Source organism: Heterodontus francisci, chromosome 37 (genome assembly GCF_036365525.1).
Source record: "Heterodontus francisci isolate sHetFra1 chromosome 37, sHetFra1.hap1, whole genome shotgun sequence".
Lineage (NCBI taxonomy): Eukaryota > Metazoa > Chordata > Chondrichthyes > Heterodontiformes > Heterodontidae > Heterodontus > Heterodontus francisci.
This window is the reverse complement of record NC_090407.1, coordinates 25,491,014-25,508,567: the sequence shown is the minus strand read 5'-3', so window position 1 is coordinate 25,508,567 and position 17,554 is coordinate 25,491,014. Positions and strand designations below refer to the sequence as shown.

Genomic DNA, 17,554 nt, shown 5'->3' with positions numbered 1-17,554 from the left:
AACAGCAAGGGACCCAACACTGAGCCCTGTGGAATGCCACTGGAAACCGCTTTCCATTCGCAAAAACATCCGTCAACCACTACCCTTTGTTCCCTGTCACTGAGCCAATTTTGGTAGCTGGTAATCAGCAGGAGGTTTCTGTGCCCATGTTTGACATGATGCCATGATACTTCATGGGTCCAGGGTCAACGTTGAGGACTCCCAGGGCAACTCCCTCCCAACTTTATATCACTGTGCCGCACTTCTGGCGGGTCTGTGCTGCCGGTGAGCCATGACATACCCAGGGATGGTGATGGTGACGTCAGGGACATTGTCTGCAAGGTATGATTCCATGAGTACGATTATATCAGGCTGTTGCTTGACTAGTCTGTGGGACCGCCCTCCCAATTTTGGCACAAGCCCCCAGAGGACTTTGCAGGGTCATCAGGGCTGGGTTTGCCGTTGCCGTTTCCAGTGCCTAGGTCGATGCAGGGTGGTCCATCCGGTTTCATTCCTTTTCTTAGACTTTGTAGCAGTTTGATACAACTGAGTGGCTTGCTAGGCCATTTCAGAGGGCATTTATACCCAATGTTGTGGCTCTGGAGTCACATGTAGGCCAGAGCAGGTAAGGATGGCAGATTTCAGTCCCAAAAGGACATTAATGAACAAGATGGGTTTTTACAACAATCGACAATGGTTTCATGATCACCACTAGACTAGCTTTTTAATTCCAGATTTATTAATTGAATTCAAATTCCACCATCTGCCGTGGTGGGATTCAAACCCATGTCCCAGAGCATTAGCCTGGGGCTCTGGGTTACTACTCTAGTGACATTACCACTACGCCACCACCTCCCCTCTGCAGTCTGTCTATCCTTGCAGCTACTGAAATTCAGAACAGCAACTAAAATGGTTAAAAGGGGATGGAGAGATGGGATTATGATGAGAGATTATGTAAACTGTTCATGTTTTCACCAGAAAAGAGGGCTGTCAGGTGACATGCTTGCAGTTTTTAGGGTTCCAAAAAAAGGGCATCTATAACGTAGGCCATGAGGAACTGTTTCACGTTGTCCAGAACAGCAGAGCCAGAGAGTACAGTCTGTCCTTGAAAGGAGATCGGCAGATTTAAAACAAATCTGTGGAAAAGTTATTTCAGTGAGCGTGCTGTCAATCGATGGAGCAGAAGCCCTAGGGAGACTATGGAAGCAGTCAGTATTGATTCATTCAAATTAAATATTATTTTCTGAAAGAAATCCTATGGAAATACATTAAGTGAGAAATTGGAGACATGCAATACAGCATTCTTGGGAAAACAGGTGATTTTTGACCGAGACTACCATTGGGCTTTTCCTCACATCATATCTGGGTCTACTGTAGACTAATTCAGTGGTTCTCAAATTTTTTTGGTTGAAGGACCTTTTTCAAATGGATTAGTAATCATGGACCTCCCCCAATCTAAATTATAATACTATATAAGTTCGTAATATGCAAGTGCTGCATGTACAGGGTGTTTTAATAATGCTTTTTTAAGAAAACAGGTTATTTACTTACAGATCGTGAGATGGGGTATGTATGCCTGCTTCTCACTGCAGTCTGCCCACCCTTGGCAGGAGCAGGGAGGAAGCAAGAGCATGGAGAAAGCACTGGGGGAGTAGGAGCCTCTGGCTGCTGCTCCATCAATTATTCTCAACCATGGCACCCTAGGTGGTCACCCACCCACAAGGCTGGCCCTGTATCACAGACACCCTGGAAAGTCTTTACAAATGCCCAGCTATCTGTGGACCCCAGTTTGAGAACAACTGGACTAATGGATAGAGATTGATTATAATTAGTCAACAACTCCATCATTTATCAGGGCTATCAGGATGATAGAAAACAAATTTGATGGGCTTTGATCTTTTTTCATCCAGCTGTTCCTAATACACTCAGAAAAGAACACCTTATTTACCCTGGCAAATTTCTGAGTAAATCCACTAAGGATTCCAGTCAACTTTATTTGCCACAATAACCCCACCCTACTGTATTTAACACTCATGTTTTTGTGCAATATTCTGCTGGGCACACATGTATATGAATCACATCACTCTGCCTAGCATAGGCAAGTTGTACATGACTCACTGCCTCTTCTAAACCTCTGACAATCGTGTGACAATCACACAATGAAAACCACCTGTTCAGCAAACATAGTGATTGCTCACTAACTCCTGGGTTTCTCCATGAATCTCACAACACAGGCAGGCCTAAACTAAACAGAGGCAATGTGGCAATACTGAATCTTCCCTCTAAACTATTCTACACAATCTACCTTTCTTCATGTCGCTACTTGAAACTACAGCAAATCAGATGCACTATCAAAGTCAGAACTGATGGAAATCACAATTCACATCAGATTGTTGTCAGAGCTCTAAGTTCAGTGCACAGATGGGATAAAAATGACTGTCATGTCTGTTACTGCACTGAGCAAACATCATGCTGAGACCAGCCAGACTCTTGCCATTTTAAGTGTGTACCCTGCCCATACTAAAATTGTGTTTTTTTTTATTTTAATAATTGTTCGAAGGCACAGACCACAGCCACTAGAGCTTTGTAGCAGTATGGGCTGTTTCAAACTGTAAAGATTATATCAGTATTTAAGATAGTCACTGACCAGTTCCAAGATTCCCATGAATGTGGCAAAGCTCTCTGCAGAACAGTGGGTTCCACAGGGGTCTCCAGGACAAGGAAAGCACTGTAGGAATGCTTAGTGTGACTACCACTTTCAGAGAGCCATGAAATCCAGCCTTGGAACCTCTACAAGATTGGTGCAATACAATTTGAAGTGTCAAATAGAGACCTGGAATGGCATTTTGTTCTCGCACAGGTTGAGCTTGCAGCCTGTATTCAATTGGTGACCTAACATTAAATAAAAATTATTTCATTCTGATGCGGGTGAACAGTTTCAAAGAATTAACATTCTACACTCTTTACCCTGCCCACATTGTTAAAAGGAATACTGTCTGCATTGAACAAGGCCACGTGATAGTGCTCCTGGATATAAATCTGCCATATCAAAGAACGTGACATTGTCAAGGACACTCCACACTTCCCCAGCGAGAACGCTGCTGATCTCAGCAGAGGTAGGATAGTTAGCCAGTATAAGAAAAGGCTGACACTGGTGAAAACTGCCAACATACTCAGTCACAAACCATACTTTAACCACAACCCAATACGCACACACAGTCAGGAAGCCAAACAGGGGAACAAAATTACAGTATGTGAACAGAATTTGAAACATTTACACAGCTTTGTACAATAACTAGAAACAGCTCTCCATCTTATAGGTCAAGATGCTGAGAAAGAACAAAACCCCAGGCTGTATGGGGATAGGAGATGTAACACAGGATGACAAAAGCTCTAATCTTTTTTGCCCTGTGAAATAGAACACAGTGCAGTTTCAAAGCAGCTAGAGATGAAAAAATATAACTTCCTGTATGTGCTCCCGGTTAACTACTTTTAAGGCATAGGAAAAAATGAGTGCAAGAAAATGACAAAACCTGTGCCTTTCACGACCTCAGGAAATCCCAAAACACTTCACAATGAAGTACTTTTCTTTTTGAAGTATACAAGACAGAAATTATGTTTTTTGGTGGGGTGTTAATCAGACAATTCAGGAGTGATCGAGAGAATACAGATGCAGATCTATCCTGAATAAATATCTACACTAGAAACATTAAAAAAAAATCCTTTCCAATTCTGACACATTTCCAGACTTTATTTCTGATTCTGAGCACTTGCAGCTTTTTACAACAATAAAAATGACTGGGAGTTTCCAAGAAATAACTAATTTTGCAAAAGAAAAATTAATGAAAAAGACTGTTGAGACTTTGTCGAGATTTATGTGGCCAAAAGCACTTCAACAGCAAGTCCTAACTCAGGCACCAAAAACACAACTACATATTTCCATTAAAAATAAATGCTAAAAATCTGAAATAAAACTGGAAAATGCTGAAAATACTCAGCATGTCAGCCAGCATCTGTTGGGAATGAACCCCGGTTCACTCTTCAATCACCCAACACCCACTTCCCTGCCCAGGGCACCTTCCCAAGCAAGTGCAAGAGATGTAACACCTGCCCTTCTTACTGTTCAGGGCCCCAAAAACATCTTGTAGGTGAAACAGCAATTTATTTGCACTTCTTTCAATTTAGTAGACTGTATTCACCACTCACAATGCAGTTTTCTCTATTTTGGGGAAACCAAAAGCAGACAGTGATCACTTCGCACAGCACCTCTGTTCAGTGTGCAAGCATGACCCTGAGCTTCCGGTCACTGGTCATTTTAATTCTCCCACCCAATCTGACCTCAGCCTCCTACACTGTTCTAAATGAAGCTCAATGGAAACTTGACGAGCAGCACCTCATCTTCCAATTAGGCACTTTACAGCCTTCTCTATTTAACATTAAGTTCAACAATATCAGATCATAACCACTGCTCCCATTTTTGCACACAGCAGATGCTGGTAACTGATTCTGCTGTTGTCATTTACAGCTCCTCTAGACCCATCTTTTATTTATTAATTTGTCCAATTATCATCCTTTTTGCCTTGCACCATTATCCCTTTTGTCATTTAACCACTTCTGCCTTCCACCTTATCTCAGACCTTCCCTTTTGTTCTTTCCTTACTTCCCCCCACACCTATTCTCTGCCCTTGTAGTTGCTAAAACTTGTTACACCTCTAACTCCTTTCAGTTCTGACAAAAAGTCATCAACCTGAAACTTTAAATGTTTCTCCCTTCACACTTGCTGAGTATTTCCAGAATTTTCTGTTTTTATTTCACATTTCCATTACTCATTTCTGCAATTTAACTATGATTTAACATTCAAATTACATTGAAATCAAGCCTCTCTTGTGGCCTGGAGTAGAATTTCTAACCCCATCCATAATTTTGGAAACTGACGCAGTCCATTGCACAGAGTGCTGACTCTAGCTAGTACCCTTCAAGCTCTGGATAAAAGTTCATTATAAAAGGTTCCACACAGGACATCATACAGAGATGAGCTTTCTACCACACATCCGCATCATCACCAAGACTGCCTCTGTAACATCGCTCGACTTCACCCTTGCCTCTGCTCATCTGCTGCTGAAACCCTCATCCATGTCTTTGTTATCTCTAGACGTGACTATTTCAATGCACGCCGAGCCAGCCTTCCAGTTCTATCCTCTGCAAACTTGAGCTCATTCAAAACTCTGCTGCCTGTGTCCTAACTCACACAATGTCCCACTCACCCATCTCCCCTATACTCGTTGATCTACATTAGCTCCAGATCCAGCAATGGCTCGATGTTAAAATTCTCATCCTGGCTTTCAAATATTTCATGGCTTCACCACTCTCTATCTCTGTAATCTCCTCTAGTCCTACACCACCTGCCTGCCGCCACCTAAGATCTCTGCGCTCTGCCCATTCTGGCCTCGGGCATTCCTGATTTTAACTGCTCCACCATTGGCCATGACTTCAGCTGCCAAAGCCTGGAGCTCGAATTCCCTCCAACTCTCTTCCCTCCTCGAAGATGCTCCTTAAAACCTACCTCTGACAAAGCTTTTGGTCACCTATTCCAATATCTCCTTATGTGGCTCAGTATCAAATTTTGTTGATTGCATTCCTGTAAACACTCCTTGGGGATTATGTGATGTTAAAGGTAAGTGATCTTTTTGTGACTCAGTTCTAAAAGTTTTTCAAAAATCCTTTCTGAAAGGGTAGTTGAGGCAGAAATCCTCAACTCATTCAAAAGGAGTCCGGATATGCACCTCAAGTACCGTAATTTGCAGGGCTACGGACCAAATGCTGGAAGGCGGGATTAGAATAGGTGGATAATTTTTCAGCCAGCACAGATACGATGGGCCAAGTGGCCTCTTTCTGTGCCTTAAACTTTCTATGATTCTAAACTTTCTATGAAAGATGCTATATAAACACAAGCTGTTGTTGTTGTTTCTGATAAAACTTCCTTCTATAGTTAGTGCAGGACCGGAGTGTAACACAGACAGCATTGATCAGGAGCTCTCCCCTCTAAATGCCATGCCCAGGCAATCCAATACCCCTGGGCATGGCACTAGGAAACCTATTTCAATGTCATCTGTATGTTTGGACTTGTACATGTCCCACCCCTTCTGTTCTTTGCTCATTCAATGCTGAAGTTGTTACTTTAAGCTCAGTGCGCCACTTGAGAAACCCTGCATTTTACAGACAGCTTTTTGCAGAAGATGCCAAATGTAATTTCCCCAAATTCTGCAAATGTAAATGGAAGAAAGGTAGATGGAACAGAAACTGTTGGGGAAAAGGTCCTTTCTGGACATATTGTTACCCTCCCACCACCACCCCAATCCAAAAACATTACTAGGCTATCAACTCACTAAAAATAAAAAGAGATCAACGATTTTAAAAAACTGCTTAAAAACACTGAACTGCAACTCAAATGATGCCTTACAATAGCAGAGGTTGCCCAGTGACACTGACACAATTAACTAATGCAATTAACTGCCAATTAAATAGAAAGCAAGTCAAGCAAAGGTGGAAAAATATATATTTTTTAAACTTATACTTCCCCAGTCATTCTGCCTGCTCTTCTGTACTGCCTGCAAGGTAATTATAATGAGATTTTTAAAAACCGCTAGAAATTTGGAAAACAGAAAATGCCAGAAATACAGAGCAGGTCCATCAGTATCAAAACAGAACAGACCTGTTGACTTGACTTTTTCCCCTCTGTTTAGATACTATCCGACTAGCTGTGCACTTCCAGAATTTTCTATTTTTATTTCACTGATAACAAGTTCTGATTATGCTCAAGATCTATTCTAGTGTTACAGTACCAGGAAAGGTTCGCAAACACCACTGCACACCTCTGTGACAGAATATCTCCAGATGTTTCACTCCCTAAAGATACTGGGTTAGATTCTCCAGTGCCTGAGAGCCTTGACTAAGTAAACAAAGGGAAAATCAGGCAGGGAGGAGCACATGCCTACAAGGGAACTTACAGAACATTCCATCCATTAGTTTGAAATGGACAGAAAATTCAAAGTAGCTCTCTTGTATAGTTGCTGTGCAAAGGAAATCCAAGTCCCCTAGATGTGAGAGCAGGAAAACCTATTCCAGTGTACAAAATTGGAGGGGGATGTGAAGGTGATGATATTCCCATGATATTGTCCTTCTTAGTGATAGAGACTGCAGGAAAAGGAATTGCAGTTCAAGTAACCTTTAGTGAGATCTTACATACAGTAACGAGTGTGTCAGTGATGGAGGGGGTGTATACGAGTCCAAGGGCACTGATCTAGTGAACCACTATGTCCTGGATATTGTCAAGCTGCTTGAATATTGTTGCTCTGTACCCATCTAAGCAAGTGGCGAGTTTTTCATCATACTCTGAATTTAAGTTTGAAGAGGGCAGAAAGTCTTTGGGGGGTCAGGAGGTGAGCCACTTGTCACAGAGTACCCAGCCTCTATCCTGCTCTCATAACCAGTATTGATAGTTAGTCCAGTTAAACTACTGGCAATGATAACCTCCAAGATGTCAATGGTGAGCACTCAGCAATGATAGTGCTGTAGACTCCTCAAATAGGAGTTTGGCTTTTGGTAGGATGGCAGATACCATTCAATGTAGAAAAACTCACCTTAAAAGTAAAAAATAGGGAAATAATAACTTGAATAACAAGTTAATTGTAAATGGAGTATCGAAGAGACCTAAGAGTGCAGATACACAGGCCATTAAAAGGGGGACAGTGCAAGTAGCTGAGGCTATAAAGGATCTAATAGGATTATTGGTTTTAGATCAAGGCAACGAAGCAAAGATATAACGTTAAACTTGTACGAGGCCTTAGACAGTTGAAAATAGTGTGTAATTATGGTACTCTATTAAAAGGAATGGAAAAGATGCAACTGATTCAACTGAATATTACCAAGGATGAGGGGCTGCAGTTCTGAAGAGAGGCTCAAGAAGTTAGGGGCTTTTTCTACACTGAAGCTGAGAAGGTTGAGCAGTGACCTGATAAGAGATCTTCAAGATTATGATAACGCAAATAGTGACAGGATTCTTTCTACTAGTCTGGGACAGTAATGAGTGTGCACTATTTTGCTTGTTACATAGTGTGGTTAGAACATGGAATTCTTGGAAACAAACCATTGCAGTAGAGTTCATAAATTCCTTTAAACAGGAAATGTGATAGATGTTTGCAAAGAGGAATATTAAAAGGTATGGAGAGTAAAGAAGAAAGTGGGATTAGATTAGATAGCTCAGATGGAGAAAAATACCAGCAAGATTTGATGAGTCAAATGGCCAGTTTCTTATGATCTGCCCCTTGTATTTCCAATTGCCCAGTTAGAGATCTTCAAGAATGTGCCTTCCAAACTGTATGAAACAATTGCTGAATGTGCAGTCACTACTGTTATTGTATCTAGATATACAAGTGCTATAGCATCTGTGTCCTCTTCAGTGTTTTTGAAACCTATGCTCATCCTGCCACCCTGCAAACCAACCTTCAATGAATTCCAAATTCCAATCATTCACTGCAGTGCTAAGCCTATCCACATCTAGTATTTAAACTACACCTAAGAAATGTTGTGTTTTGAAGTTTGAACCCATATCCTTTACTCCAATGTCAATCTAGTCATATTTGCTAATTTTAAATTAGTACTAGCAGATCTCCTGTGGTGTTGCTCATGGTGAGCCAGAAGATACATTGTTTAATGATGAATATTATATAGATTAATGTCCCTCCAGTTTACAATCCGTACATACATTATGTGACAATGGAGTTCACTCAAATCTGCAGAGACAACCCATTTACACACAGCTAGTTCCTAGCACAACCTGGGAAGCTTAGAGTATTCATTAAAGCAATACCCTGGGCCTGGGTGGTGGGTGTGCAGTGGTGGAAATTCACAAGTGTCACCCTAGCAACAAGTGCCCTTGGCACAAAAAAAAGAGGTCAGAATATGACACCACTTATTAATTTAGAAAGCTGTTCACTGACTGCCATATTCAGGATGCAAGGAGTCCTTTCACCTGTTGTGCACATTTGCAGATCGACAGATGACCATTCAAACTGTTAAAGCTCAGAAACTACCCCCTCTCAAAAGGATGGCATTTCTCCTTTCAAAGTAGAATGCTTTCCTAAAACATTGATCGAGAAACTAAACCAATTCATGACTGACTTTACTCGAGGACATGTGCACTCAGCCTCCAGCAGCTGTTCCAGATTCTTCTTTGTTCTATCTGTTATGCCGACTGCTGTGTCTGAACAGTTCTGAGACCGTCTGATTCTAATCTAGGAACTGCATTTCTTTGTAATTACACAAGGAGAGGGGTTCTGCAGGATTGTTACTAGAAGAATACGTTAACCATGCTTCACTAAGGAAATGAACCTCAGATTTTATTGGTTTGTGTAGGTTACAACTCAACACATTTACCCATTAACAGTGGTAGAGGGTGGGTATTGGACAACAACAATTACAGACCATAAACAAAACCACAGGTGGAAAGAAAACTCCCATGGATATTGGTGTTGGAGGTGGGTTTTTGTTATCTTTTCTAGGAGGGGGCACGACCCAGGGACCCACTGGGCTGGTATTTGTGTCGCTTCACATGCTTGGTGGCAACTCTGGAGGCCAGCAGCACTCAGATAAACAAAAAAAGTTAAGAGGCAAAATGTTTTTAAAATAGAAAAAACAAATCTCTGCTGGAGGGCATGCATCACAGCAGAGAAAAGCTAACCTAACTTAGGAATTTTTAACATCACGAAGGCCTTTCATATCTGGGACCAGCCCCAAACCATCTGTGTTTGAGAATATGGTATGTTAGAGACAGTGTAAAGGGAGCTTCATCATCTAACCCAAAAAGTAACTGCCCTGGAAGTGCTTGATGGGTTAGATACAAAACTGCCCCATGTAATAACTGACTTGGGAGGATTTGATGGGACAATGTAAATGGAACTTTACTCTCAATCTAACCCACACTGCACAAACCTGGGACTGCCTGATGGAACAATGTAGGAGGATCTTTACTCTATATCTAACCTGGACATTTTTGATGCTGACATTGGGTGTCTGAAATAAAAAGTCTTCCAATCTCCAGCATTAACATTCCTCACAAAAATTAATCAAATTTAGACTCAAGACATCTGTGAAAGCAAGTTGATTGAAAGCACACTGCTGTCCAGCACCTTCAACCTTAATATTCAAAAGATGTCAATATGGCAGATACTAAGTAAAAGAGCTACACAGAAAGTTTACAATGATCCGCATGGAATACAATCCCCCCCACCTACAGCCAGTGCACTGGTGTTGACACAATTTGCCCACTCCAAGAGGATGGTAAACCATGAGACAGCATATCAGAGTAAGTGATGCATGCACTGTTATAGTACTTTGTGCTAATCAATTCAAAAGCATTTTAAATAGCAAATTAAATATTAAAACTGATGCTATTAATCAGTGTATACAAGTCTCTGAAATGTGGAGTATATGTTAACAGCACCATTCTGATGACTGATGCCAACTTGTCAACATTAACATGCCAATGGCTCCACCTCCCATACCTTGTCTCTGGTCACACACTCCAAAGTCACAATAGTGATAAACCACCATTAGATCCACTGATCTATAACATTCAATGTGCTATAAGCAGCGCCTATGTAATTTACTACAATGGTAACGGTTAGCAACATTTGTCCAAATACAGGCCGGTGCCAATGACAAACAGGAACAGTGCAAGCGGTGGGTACTGGTAAAAATTGAGCTTTACAGAGTTTGAAGAAGGAAATTTTTTCTAACAATTCAGTTTGCCAACCTGTGACAATGCATCAGAAAAAGGCAGCGTTCAGGTGCTTTGTAGTTTACGTGGAAAAAATGGGCAAAACCGTGGAACGTGAGCCTAAAAATACTGGAGTCCTCCAAAGTAAGAATGGTCCCCAGCTCTGTATAACCCCCTGCCGAGCTGTTGGGTACCAACAGAGCCGGGAGCAGTGACACTCAGCCCAGGTTAATTAAGTAATGGATCCGCCGGACTCTGACAGGCCCGGGGCGGCAAGGGCTCCGGCTTCTCACCTGCTTCACTGACAGGGAGATGTTCTCCAGGATCCGGTCCTTCACTTTCAGGGTCTCCATGCTCGCGGCCTCCGCATCCTCACCGTCACTGACAGGCCCTGGCCGCCGCCGCCGCCGCCGCCTCACTCTCTCCCAGCCGGCCAGGCCGCGCGCGCGCTCCCGCGGACAGCACAGCGCGCGTGACCACCGGAAGTGACACCACCAACGAACGTCCGAAAACAACAGCAACGGACGCACGCATGCGCCATCTGATGATTGGCGTGTGGGCGGGGCTTGATATGCTTGTCAAGGGGGCGGGGCTTCATCGATCCTCCCTCAAGGGGCGGGGTTTCGGTTATCCGCCCTCAAAGGGCGGGGTTTCATCCGCCGTCCGTTCTTAATGGGCGGGGTAATTTTTCATCGCACCCGAGTGGAGTTCTGAGGCTGCAGCCGGGAATATGAATATAAATAAGTCAGTGGGTGAAATCAACAGCATGTAAGTTTTTTTTTGAACAGCAGATGGTGTCATTGATCTATTTAAATATCAGATTCTTCCAGTATGAATAAAAATTGACTTGTGTTGCTGCTGCGTTTCCAACGTTTGCTGGTTTTATGGGGGAAAAGCAGGGGAGTGGGATGAATTGTAATAGGTCTTCTCAAAGAGACAGCACAGGCAGGATGGGCCGATGTAATTGCACTAGAGAGGGTACAGAGGAGATTTACGAGGATGTTGCCAGGATTGGAAAAATGCAGCTATGAGGAAAGATTGGATAGGCTGGGGTTGTTCTCCTTGGAACAGAGAAGGCTGAGGGGAGATGTGATTGAAATATACAAAATTGTGAGGGGCATGGATAGAGTGGAGGTGAAGGTCTATTCACCTTAGCAGAGAGGTGAGATGAGGAAAAACTTTTTCACCCACAGAGTGGCGGAGGTCTGGAACTCACCGCCTCAAAGGGTAGTTGAGGCAGAAACCGTCAACTCATTTAAAAGGAGTCTGGAAATGCACCTCAAGTGCTGCAATCTGCAGGGGTACGGACCAAATGCTGGAAGATGGGATTAGAATAGGTGGATCATTTTTCAGCCAGCACAGACACGATAGGCCAAGTGGCCTCTTTCTGTGCCTTAAACGTTCTATGATTCTATGAAACGTTTCCTTCTGTGCTGGAAGAAGGTACTGATTGGTTACTGGTTCTGTGGTTGCCAAACACCATTCTCTACCTCACCCAAGTGGCCATTCTCCATGTGTGAGTTTCAGCAGGATAGTGAGGGACATCCCGATTCTACTGAACATCCATTAAAGCTCTTTCCCACAGAGATCACTGCATACTGATCAGTAGCCAGAAAACTGGCTCATTTTTATCCCACTCTAAACCGGGGCCCTGAGGCTGCCGCAGCTAATAACAACACATATAGGGGAACAAATCTGAGACCGTCTCTCTATCATTCAGCTTACTTACTGGATAAAGTCACGAGAATGCCAATTTATTTTTATTGTTCACCTACTAAAAGGGGCAAGATCCCGCTGTAACAAGGTCTTCAAAAGGAAAGTACAGGATGAGTCATGGAGTCATTATGGCACAGAAGGAGGCCATTCGGCTCATCAAGTCCATGCTGGCTCTCAGTGGAGCAATCTAATCAGTCTCATTCACCTGCTCTATCCCTATTGTCCTGCAAGTTTATTTCCCTCAAGTGTCCATTTAATTTTCTTTTGAAATCATTCATTGTCTCCGCTTCCACCGCGCTCGTTGGCAGTGACTTCTAGGTCATCAAAAGTTCTTCCTCACATTCCTCCTGCATCTCTTGCCCAAAACCTTAAATCTGTGTCCCCTAGTTCTTGTACCATCAGCTAATGGGAACAGCTTTTCTTTGTTTACCTTATCTAAACCTGTCAATCTTGTACATCTCTATCAAATCTCCCCACCATTTCCTTTGCTCCAATGAAAACAAGGCCAGCTTCTCCAACCTAACCTTGTAGCTAAAATCCTTCATCCCTTGAACCATTCGGGTAAATTTCCTCTGCACCTTCTCAAGGACCCTCATCCTTCCTAAAGTGTGATGACCATAACTGGATGCAGTACTCTAGTTGTGGCCTAACCAGAGCTTTATAAAGGTTCAGCATAACTTCCCTGATTTTGTATTCAATACCTCGATTTATGAAGCCCAAGATCCCATATGCTTTGCTAATTACTCTCTCAGTATGTCCTGCCACCTTCAAAGATCTAGGCACATGAACCTCCAGGTCCTTTTGTCCTTGTACACTCTTTAGAACTGTGCCATTTAGTTTACATTGCCTCTCTCTCTCCCTTCTGCCAAAATGCGCTTTTCGGTATTAAATTCCACTTGCCACTTCTCTGCCCATTCTGCTAGCCTATCTATGTCCTGTTGCATCATCCTCACTGTCGGCCACACCTCCAATTTTACTCTGTATTCCAATATCCAAGTCATTTATATGTATCAAAAAAAAGTGGTGCGAGCACTGAATCTTGAGGAACACCACTGTCTAACATCCTTCTGTCTGAAAAATAACCATTTATCGCGACTCGCTGTTTTTTCAGTCCTTAAGAGTGGCACCATGTTTGTCAAAATGCTCCCAATGCCTCACCAGCCTGCGTTTGACGCTGTGCTGCATAGTATGAAACCGGTACTGCAGCCAGCTATGACAACATATAGCCTGAGTGGTTGAAGAACCTGGTCCACAAGCTTGTAATTGGCTATCGCTTCTCTTCACTTGTGTTGTTCTTGAAGGCTGACTTCCACCAGTCTCGCACTGAGCAACTGTTACTGGCCTACTGAAGCCAGGCAAGGACCCACAATTAGTCATGAGCTAGCAACTAAACTCCTCTCTGAGTGTTTGCCATAAGATGCTCGAGTGACTTGTGCTCCATTGTATATCTTCAATTCTGGGGGGACAGGGGAAATGAGGGGTGGAAGTGTTAATCATTTAAGGCTGGAGAAGGTGAAACCTACATCGTGGGAAAGATACAAAGGTAAGGGTCCTGCCACATAATGGGGTCCAAGTTTTAGTCAAGGAGGAAACGGGTGTTTGGGGAACAAAGTGACTGGCTAAAACACAGTGGGGATGGGGAGGTGGAGGCGCTGTGGAAATGTACAGTGGCTACCAAGGGAAGAGAGGAGTTAGGAAGAAGGAACTTGCATTTATGTAGAACCTTTCCGACCTCAGAATGTCCTAAAATACTTTACAGCCAATTAAGTACTTTAGAAGTACTCTGTTATAATGTAGAAAACATGGCAGCCAATTTGCACCCAGCAATGAGATAATGACCAGATAATCTGTTTTAGTGATGCCAATTGCAGGATAAATATTGCCCAGGATTCCATGACCTTCTTGAAATAGTGCCATGGAGCCACCTGAGCGGGTGGTCGATACCCCAGTTTAATACCTCATCCAAAAGATGACACTAACAGTGCAGAGCTGCCTCAGTCCTGCACAGGAGTGTCAGCCTGGATTATGTGTTCAAGTGGGGTTTGAACCCACAACTTTCTGACCCAGAGATACGAGTCAAAGTTGACACTTAACGCTGTTGGCCAAAGATCCAGTAATAGACCAGTGATATGTTTGTGTGTTCAAGGCAGGCCATGGAAACGCAAGTTGTTATTGTGTAGGTAACCTAACCACAGAAAATTGGATGGAATTGGCACATTACATTTTTGGCCAGCTTTGCACTTGTTTCAGTCAATACAATGAATCTTAGAATCATAAAGAATAACTGAAGTCCTCATCCCTGCTTTCATTCAATAAATCTCCTCTGCACCCTCTCCAAGGTATTGACACCCTTCCTAAAATGTGGTGCCCAGAATTAGACAATCAATAAAAGGTTTAGCATTGCCTCTTTGCTTGGGTAGGAACTGAGATTGGAGACTATTCACACTCACAGATATATATACCCATATGCATAGATATGAATACACACTCATAAACATACTGACTCAAACTTACATACAGCGCAAATTTGTGCATGCATTTAAACTCATGCACACCCACTAGCTATATATTACACACACATGAAGGCATTGAATAGATTAGTCTTCGCAGACATCACTGGTAAAAGGGAAGTGGGCCTTCCTGGAACACTGATTCCGATGAATGAATTTCCTTTCACCAGACGTGAGGGTTTTGTTTCTATCTGACTCACGTAGCAAATGATATTGCAGCGGACTGAGAATGGCTGACCCTCATTTTCCAGGACTAATAGCTGCAGTTATGAAACATAATCACTCCCTTGTCCCATTGCACTGACTGAGTCCCTTTCTGCCTCACATTGAACTATGAGTGAGAGGAGCTCTGTCAAAGAATTATATTTAGCTAACTGCTGTTGGCAGGTTTACCATTAAATTGATGGCCCTAAATGGAGTGAATTGGTTAGGTAACGGTGTCCCATGGAACACTGCAGTTATTCCAGGATAGTCACTGACCTCAGTGCACATATTTTGGGGCTTTCTTTAAGGAAATCAGCTGGTACAGGAAAATCTTGATGGGTAGCATCATGACAGCAGGGGATGATAATCAGCACATGTGGCAGGTGGGGGGTTGGTCTGTTATGAGAGTCAGGGCTGAATATTTGGGCCCCGTCAAGGTCAGGAACAGAGATGGACAGGGCCCAAAAATACCGGAACCGGCCGGTGTGCTGGTTTCTCAGCCTCCATTTCCGGCGCTGGCCATGTTGGCCAAGGCAGGTTCGGGGCCCAGCAGGGCTACCCATCCCCACAAGGTGGCTAGCCAATTCGATTCATTAAGAGCCTTGTTGAGGGCATGAAAGGAGGCCGATTTTTCCAGTCGGCCTCCAGATTCCTGACACAATGGAAAGCAGTTTAACTGCCTGGAGGGGGACACCCAGCGGCAGGCCAGGGGGCCAGACCTCCAGGCAGGCCTTCAGGCCCTCCCTGCCTGCCTGGGTGGCAGTGCAGCCAAAGACTGCCCTGAGGGGAATTTCCCCCCTCCCGTGCCCTGGTGGTGGCCTAGCTGCTTTTTTTGTTAATTTAAATTTTTAAAGAATTTGGTGAGAGGGTAGTTTCATGTTGAAGCGCCCTCTCAGTTACTTACCCTTTACTGCAGCCTGCTGTTCCTCTCAAGCTGGAAGGCCTCTGATTGACCCTCCAGCTTGAAGAGCCCGTCTGCTGTTCTTAATTGGACAGGGAACCTGGGACAGGGACTCCTCCATGAAAATCCCAAGTCAGTGACTGTTTCCCCCCAGGGATGGGTACGGGACTCGGAAACAGTCCGGACTCCTGTTTCCCACCCCAAAGTGAAATTTCAGCCCTCAGTGTGGAATGAGGGTTGTTAGAATTGCTGGAAGCTGGGATTGCTGATTTGAGTTAGCCAGGACTGGGGTTGGATTAGAGCTAGTAAGGGCTGTAGTTGGTTAGAGTTAGAGATATTGGGGTTGCTTGTTGAAGTTGTGTTGGGGGGGGTGGGGTGGAGGCTTCTAGTTGAAGTTGGTAAAGTTGTGGTTGCTGGTCAAGTCAAAGTATAATGGGGCTAAAGTGGCTGCTTAGATTTGGTACAGATTGGAGGTTGCTATTCAGAGACTGCAGGATCGGAGATTGTGGTTAGAGTTGGTGGGATTGGGTTGCTAGTTAGAGTCCATGGGGGTTGCTAGTTGTAGTTGATAAAGCTGTGGTAGTTGGTCACATTATGTGGGGCTAAGGTAGCTAGTTAGAGTTCTTGGAGCATGAGCTGGTTGTTTAGTGATAGTGGGAGCTGAGATTGCTGGTTACAGTTGGTGGGGGCTGGTGTTGCTTGTTAGAGCCAGTGAGGGCAGGGATTGCACTAGCAGTGAGTTGCTAGTTAAGAGTCAGTAAGCTAGGATTGCTGGTTAGAGATGTGGGGGGAGGGGGGTTTATTCACTTGTGGGATGTGGGTGTCACTAGCTAGGCCAGCGTTTGTTGCCCTTCCCTAATTTCCCTTGAGTTGAGTGGTTTGCCCAGCCATTTCAGAGGGCATTTTAAGAGTCAACCACATTGCTGTGGGTCTAGAATCACATGTAGGCCAGACCAGGTAAGGACATCAGATTTCCTTCCCTTAAGGTTTCATGGTCATCATTGGACTAGCTTTTAATTCCAGATTGAATTCAAATTTCACCATCTGCTGTGGTGGGATCCAAACCCATGTCCTCAGAGCATTAGCCTGGGCTCTGGATTACTAGTCCAGTGTCATTACCACTATGCCACCGTTTCCCCCTACACTGTTTAGATGTTGCTATGAAACTGTACCTTTAATTTAGTTAAAGAGAATAACGTGCCAGCGCAGCAGATAAACAGTGTTAAGCAAATCCTGACACCTCACAGTACTGCAAACATTCTTGCACACATCTTAATGCATCCATTTGTTCCTTTGGAACTAATTCAATAGGGGTTACTCCATTCCATTACACAGGCTTGTACAAGATGCTCATCTCGTCTGACTGGCTTCTGGAGGCTACCTCCCAGTCAGTGGTGTTTATAATGTTGTGTAACATGTTACTAGGCAACTCTGTACACTTGTCAGGAATAGACACAGAACCTGACC

At 43.6% G+C, this 17,554-nt stretch overlaps 1 protein-coding gene across 1 annotated transcript in view; it reads right to left on the bottom strand.

Annotated features, from left to right (window-relative positions):
* plekhm2 (pleckstrin homology domain containing, family M (with RUN domain) member 2) overlaps positions 1-11,242 on the bottom strand; it is a 67,035-nt gene extending 55,793 nt beyond the window's left edge. The window contains 1 exon segment of the mRNA XM_068017368.1: positions 11,050-11,242. Within this exon segment, the coding sequence (XP_067873469.1) occupies positions 11,050-11,109 (60 nt within the window). The 5' untranslated portion in view covers positions 11,110-11,242.
* Positions 11,243-17,554: the final 6,312 nt, after the last annotated feature.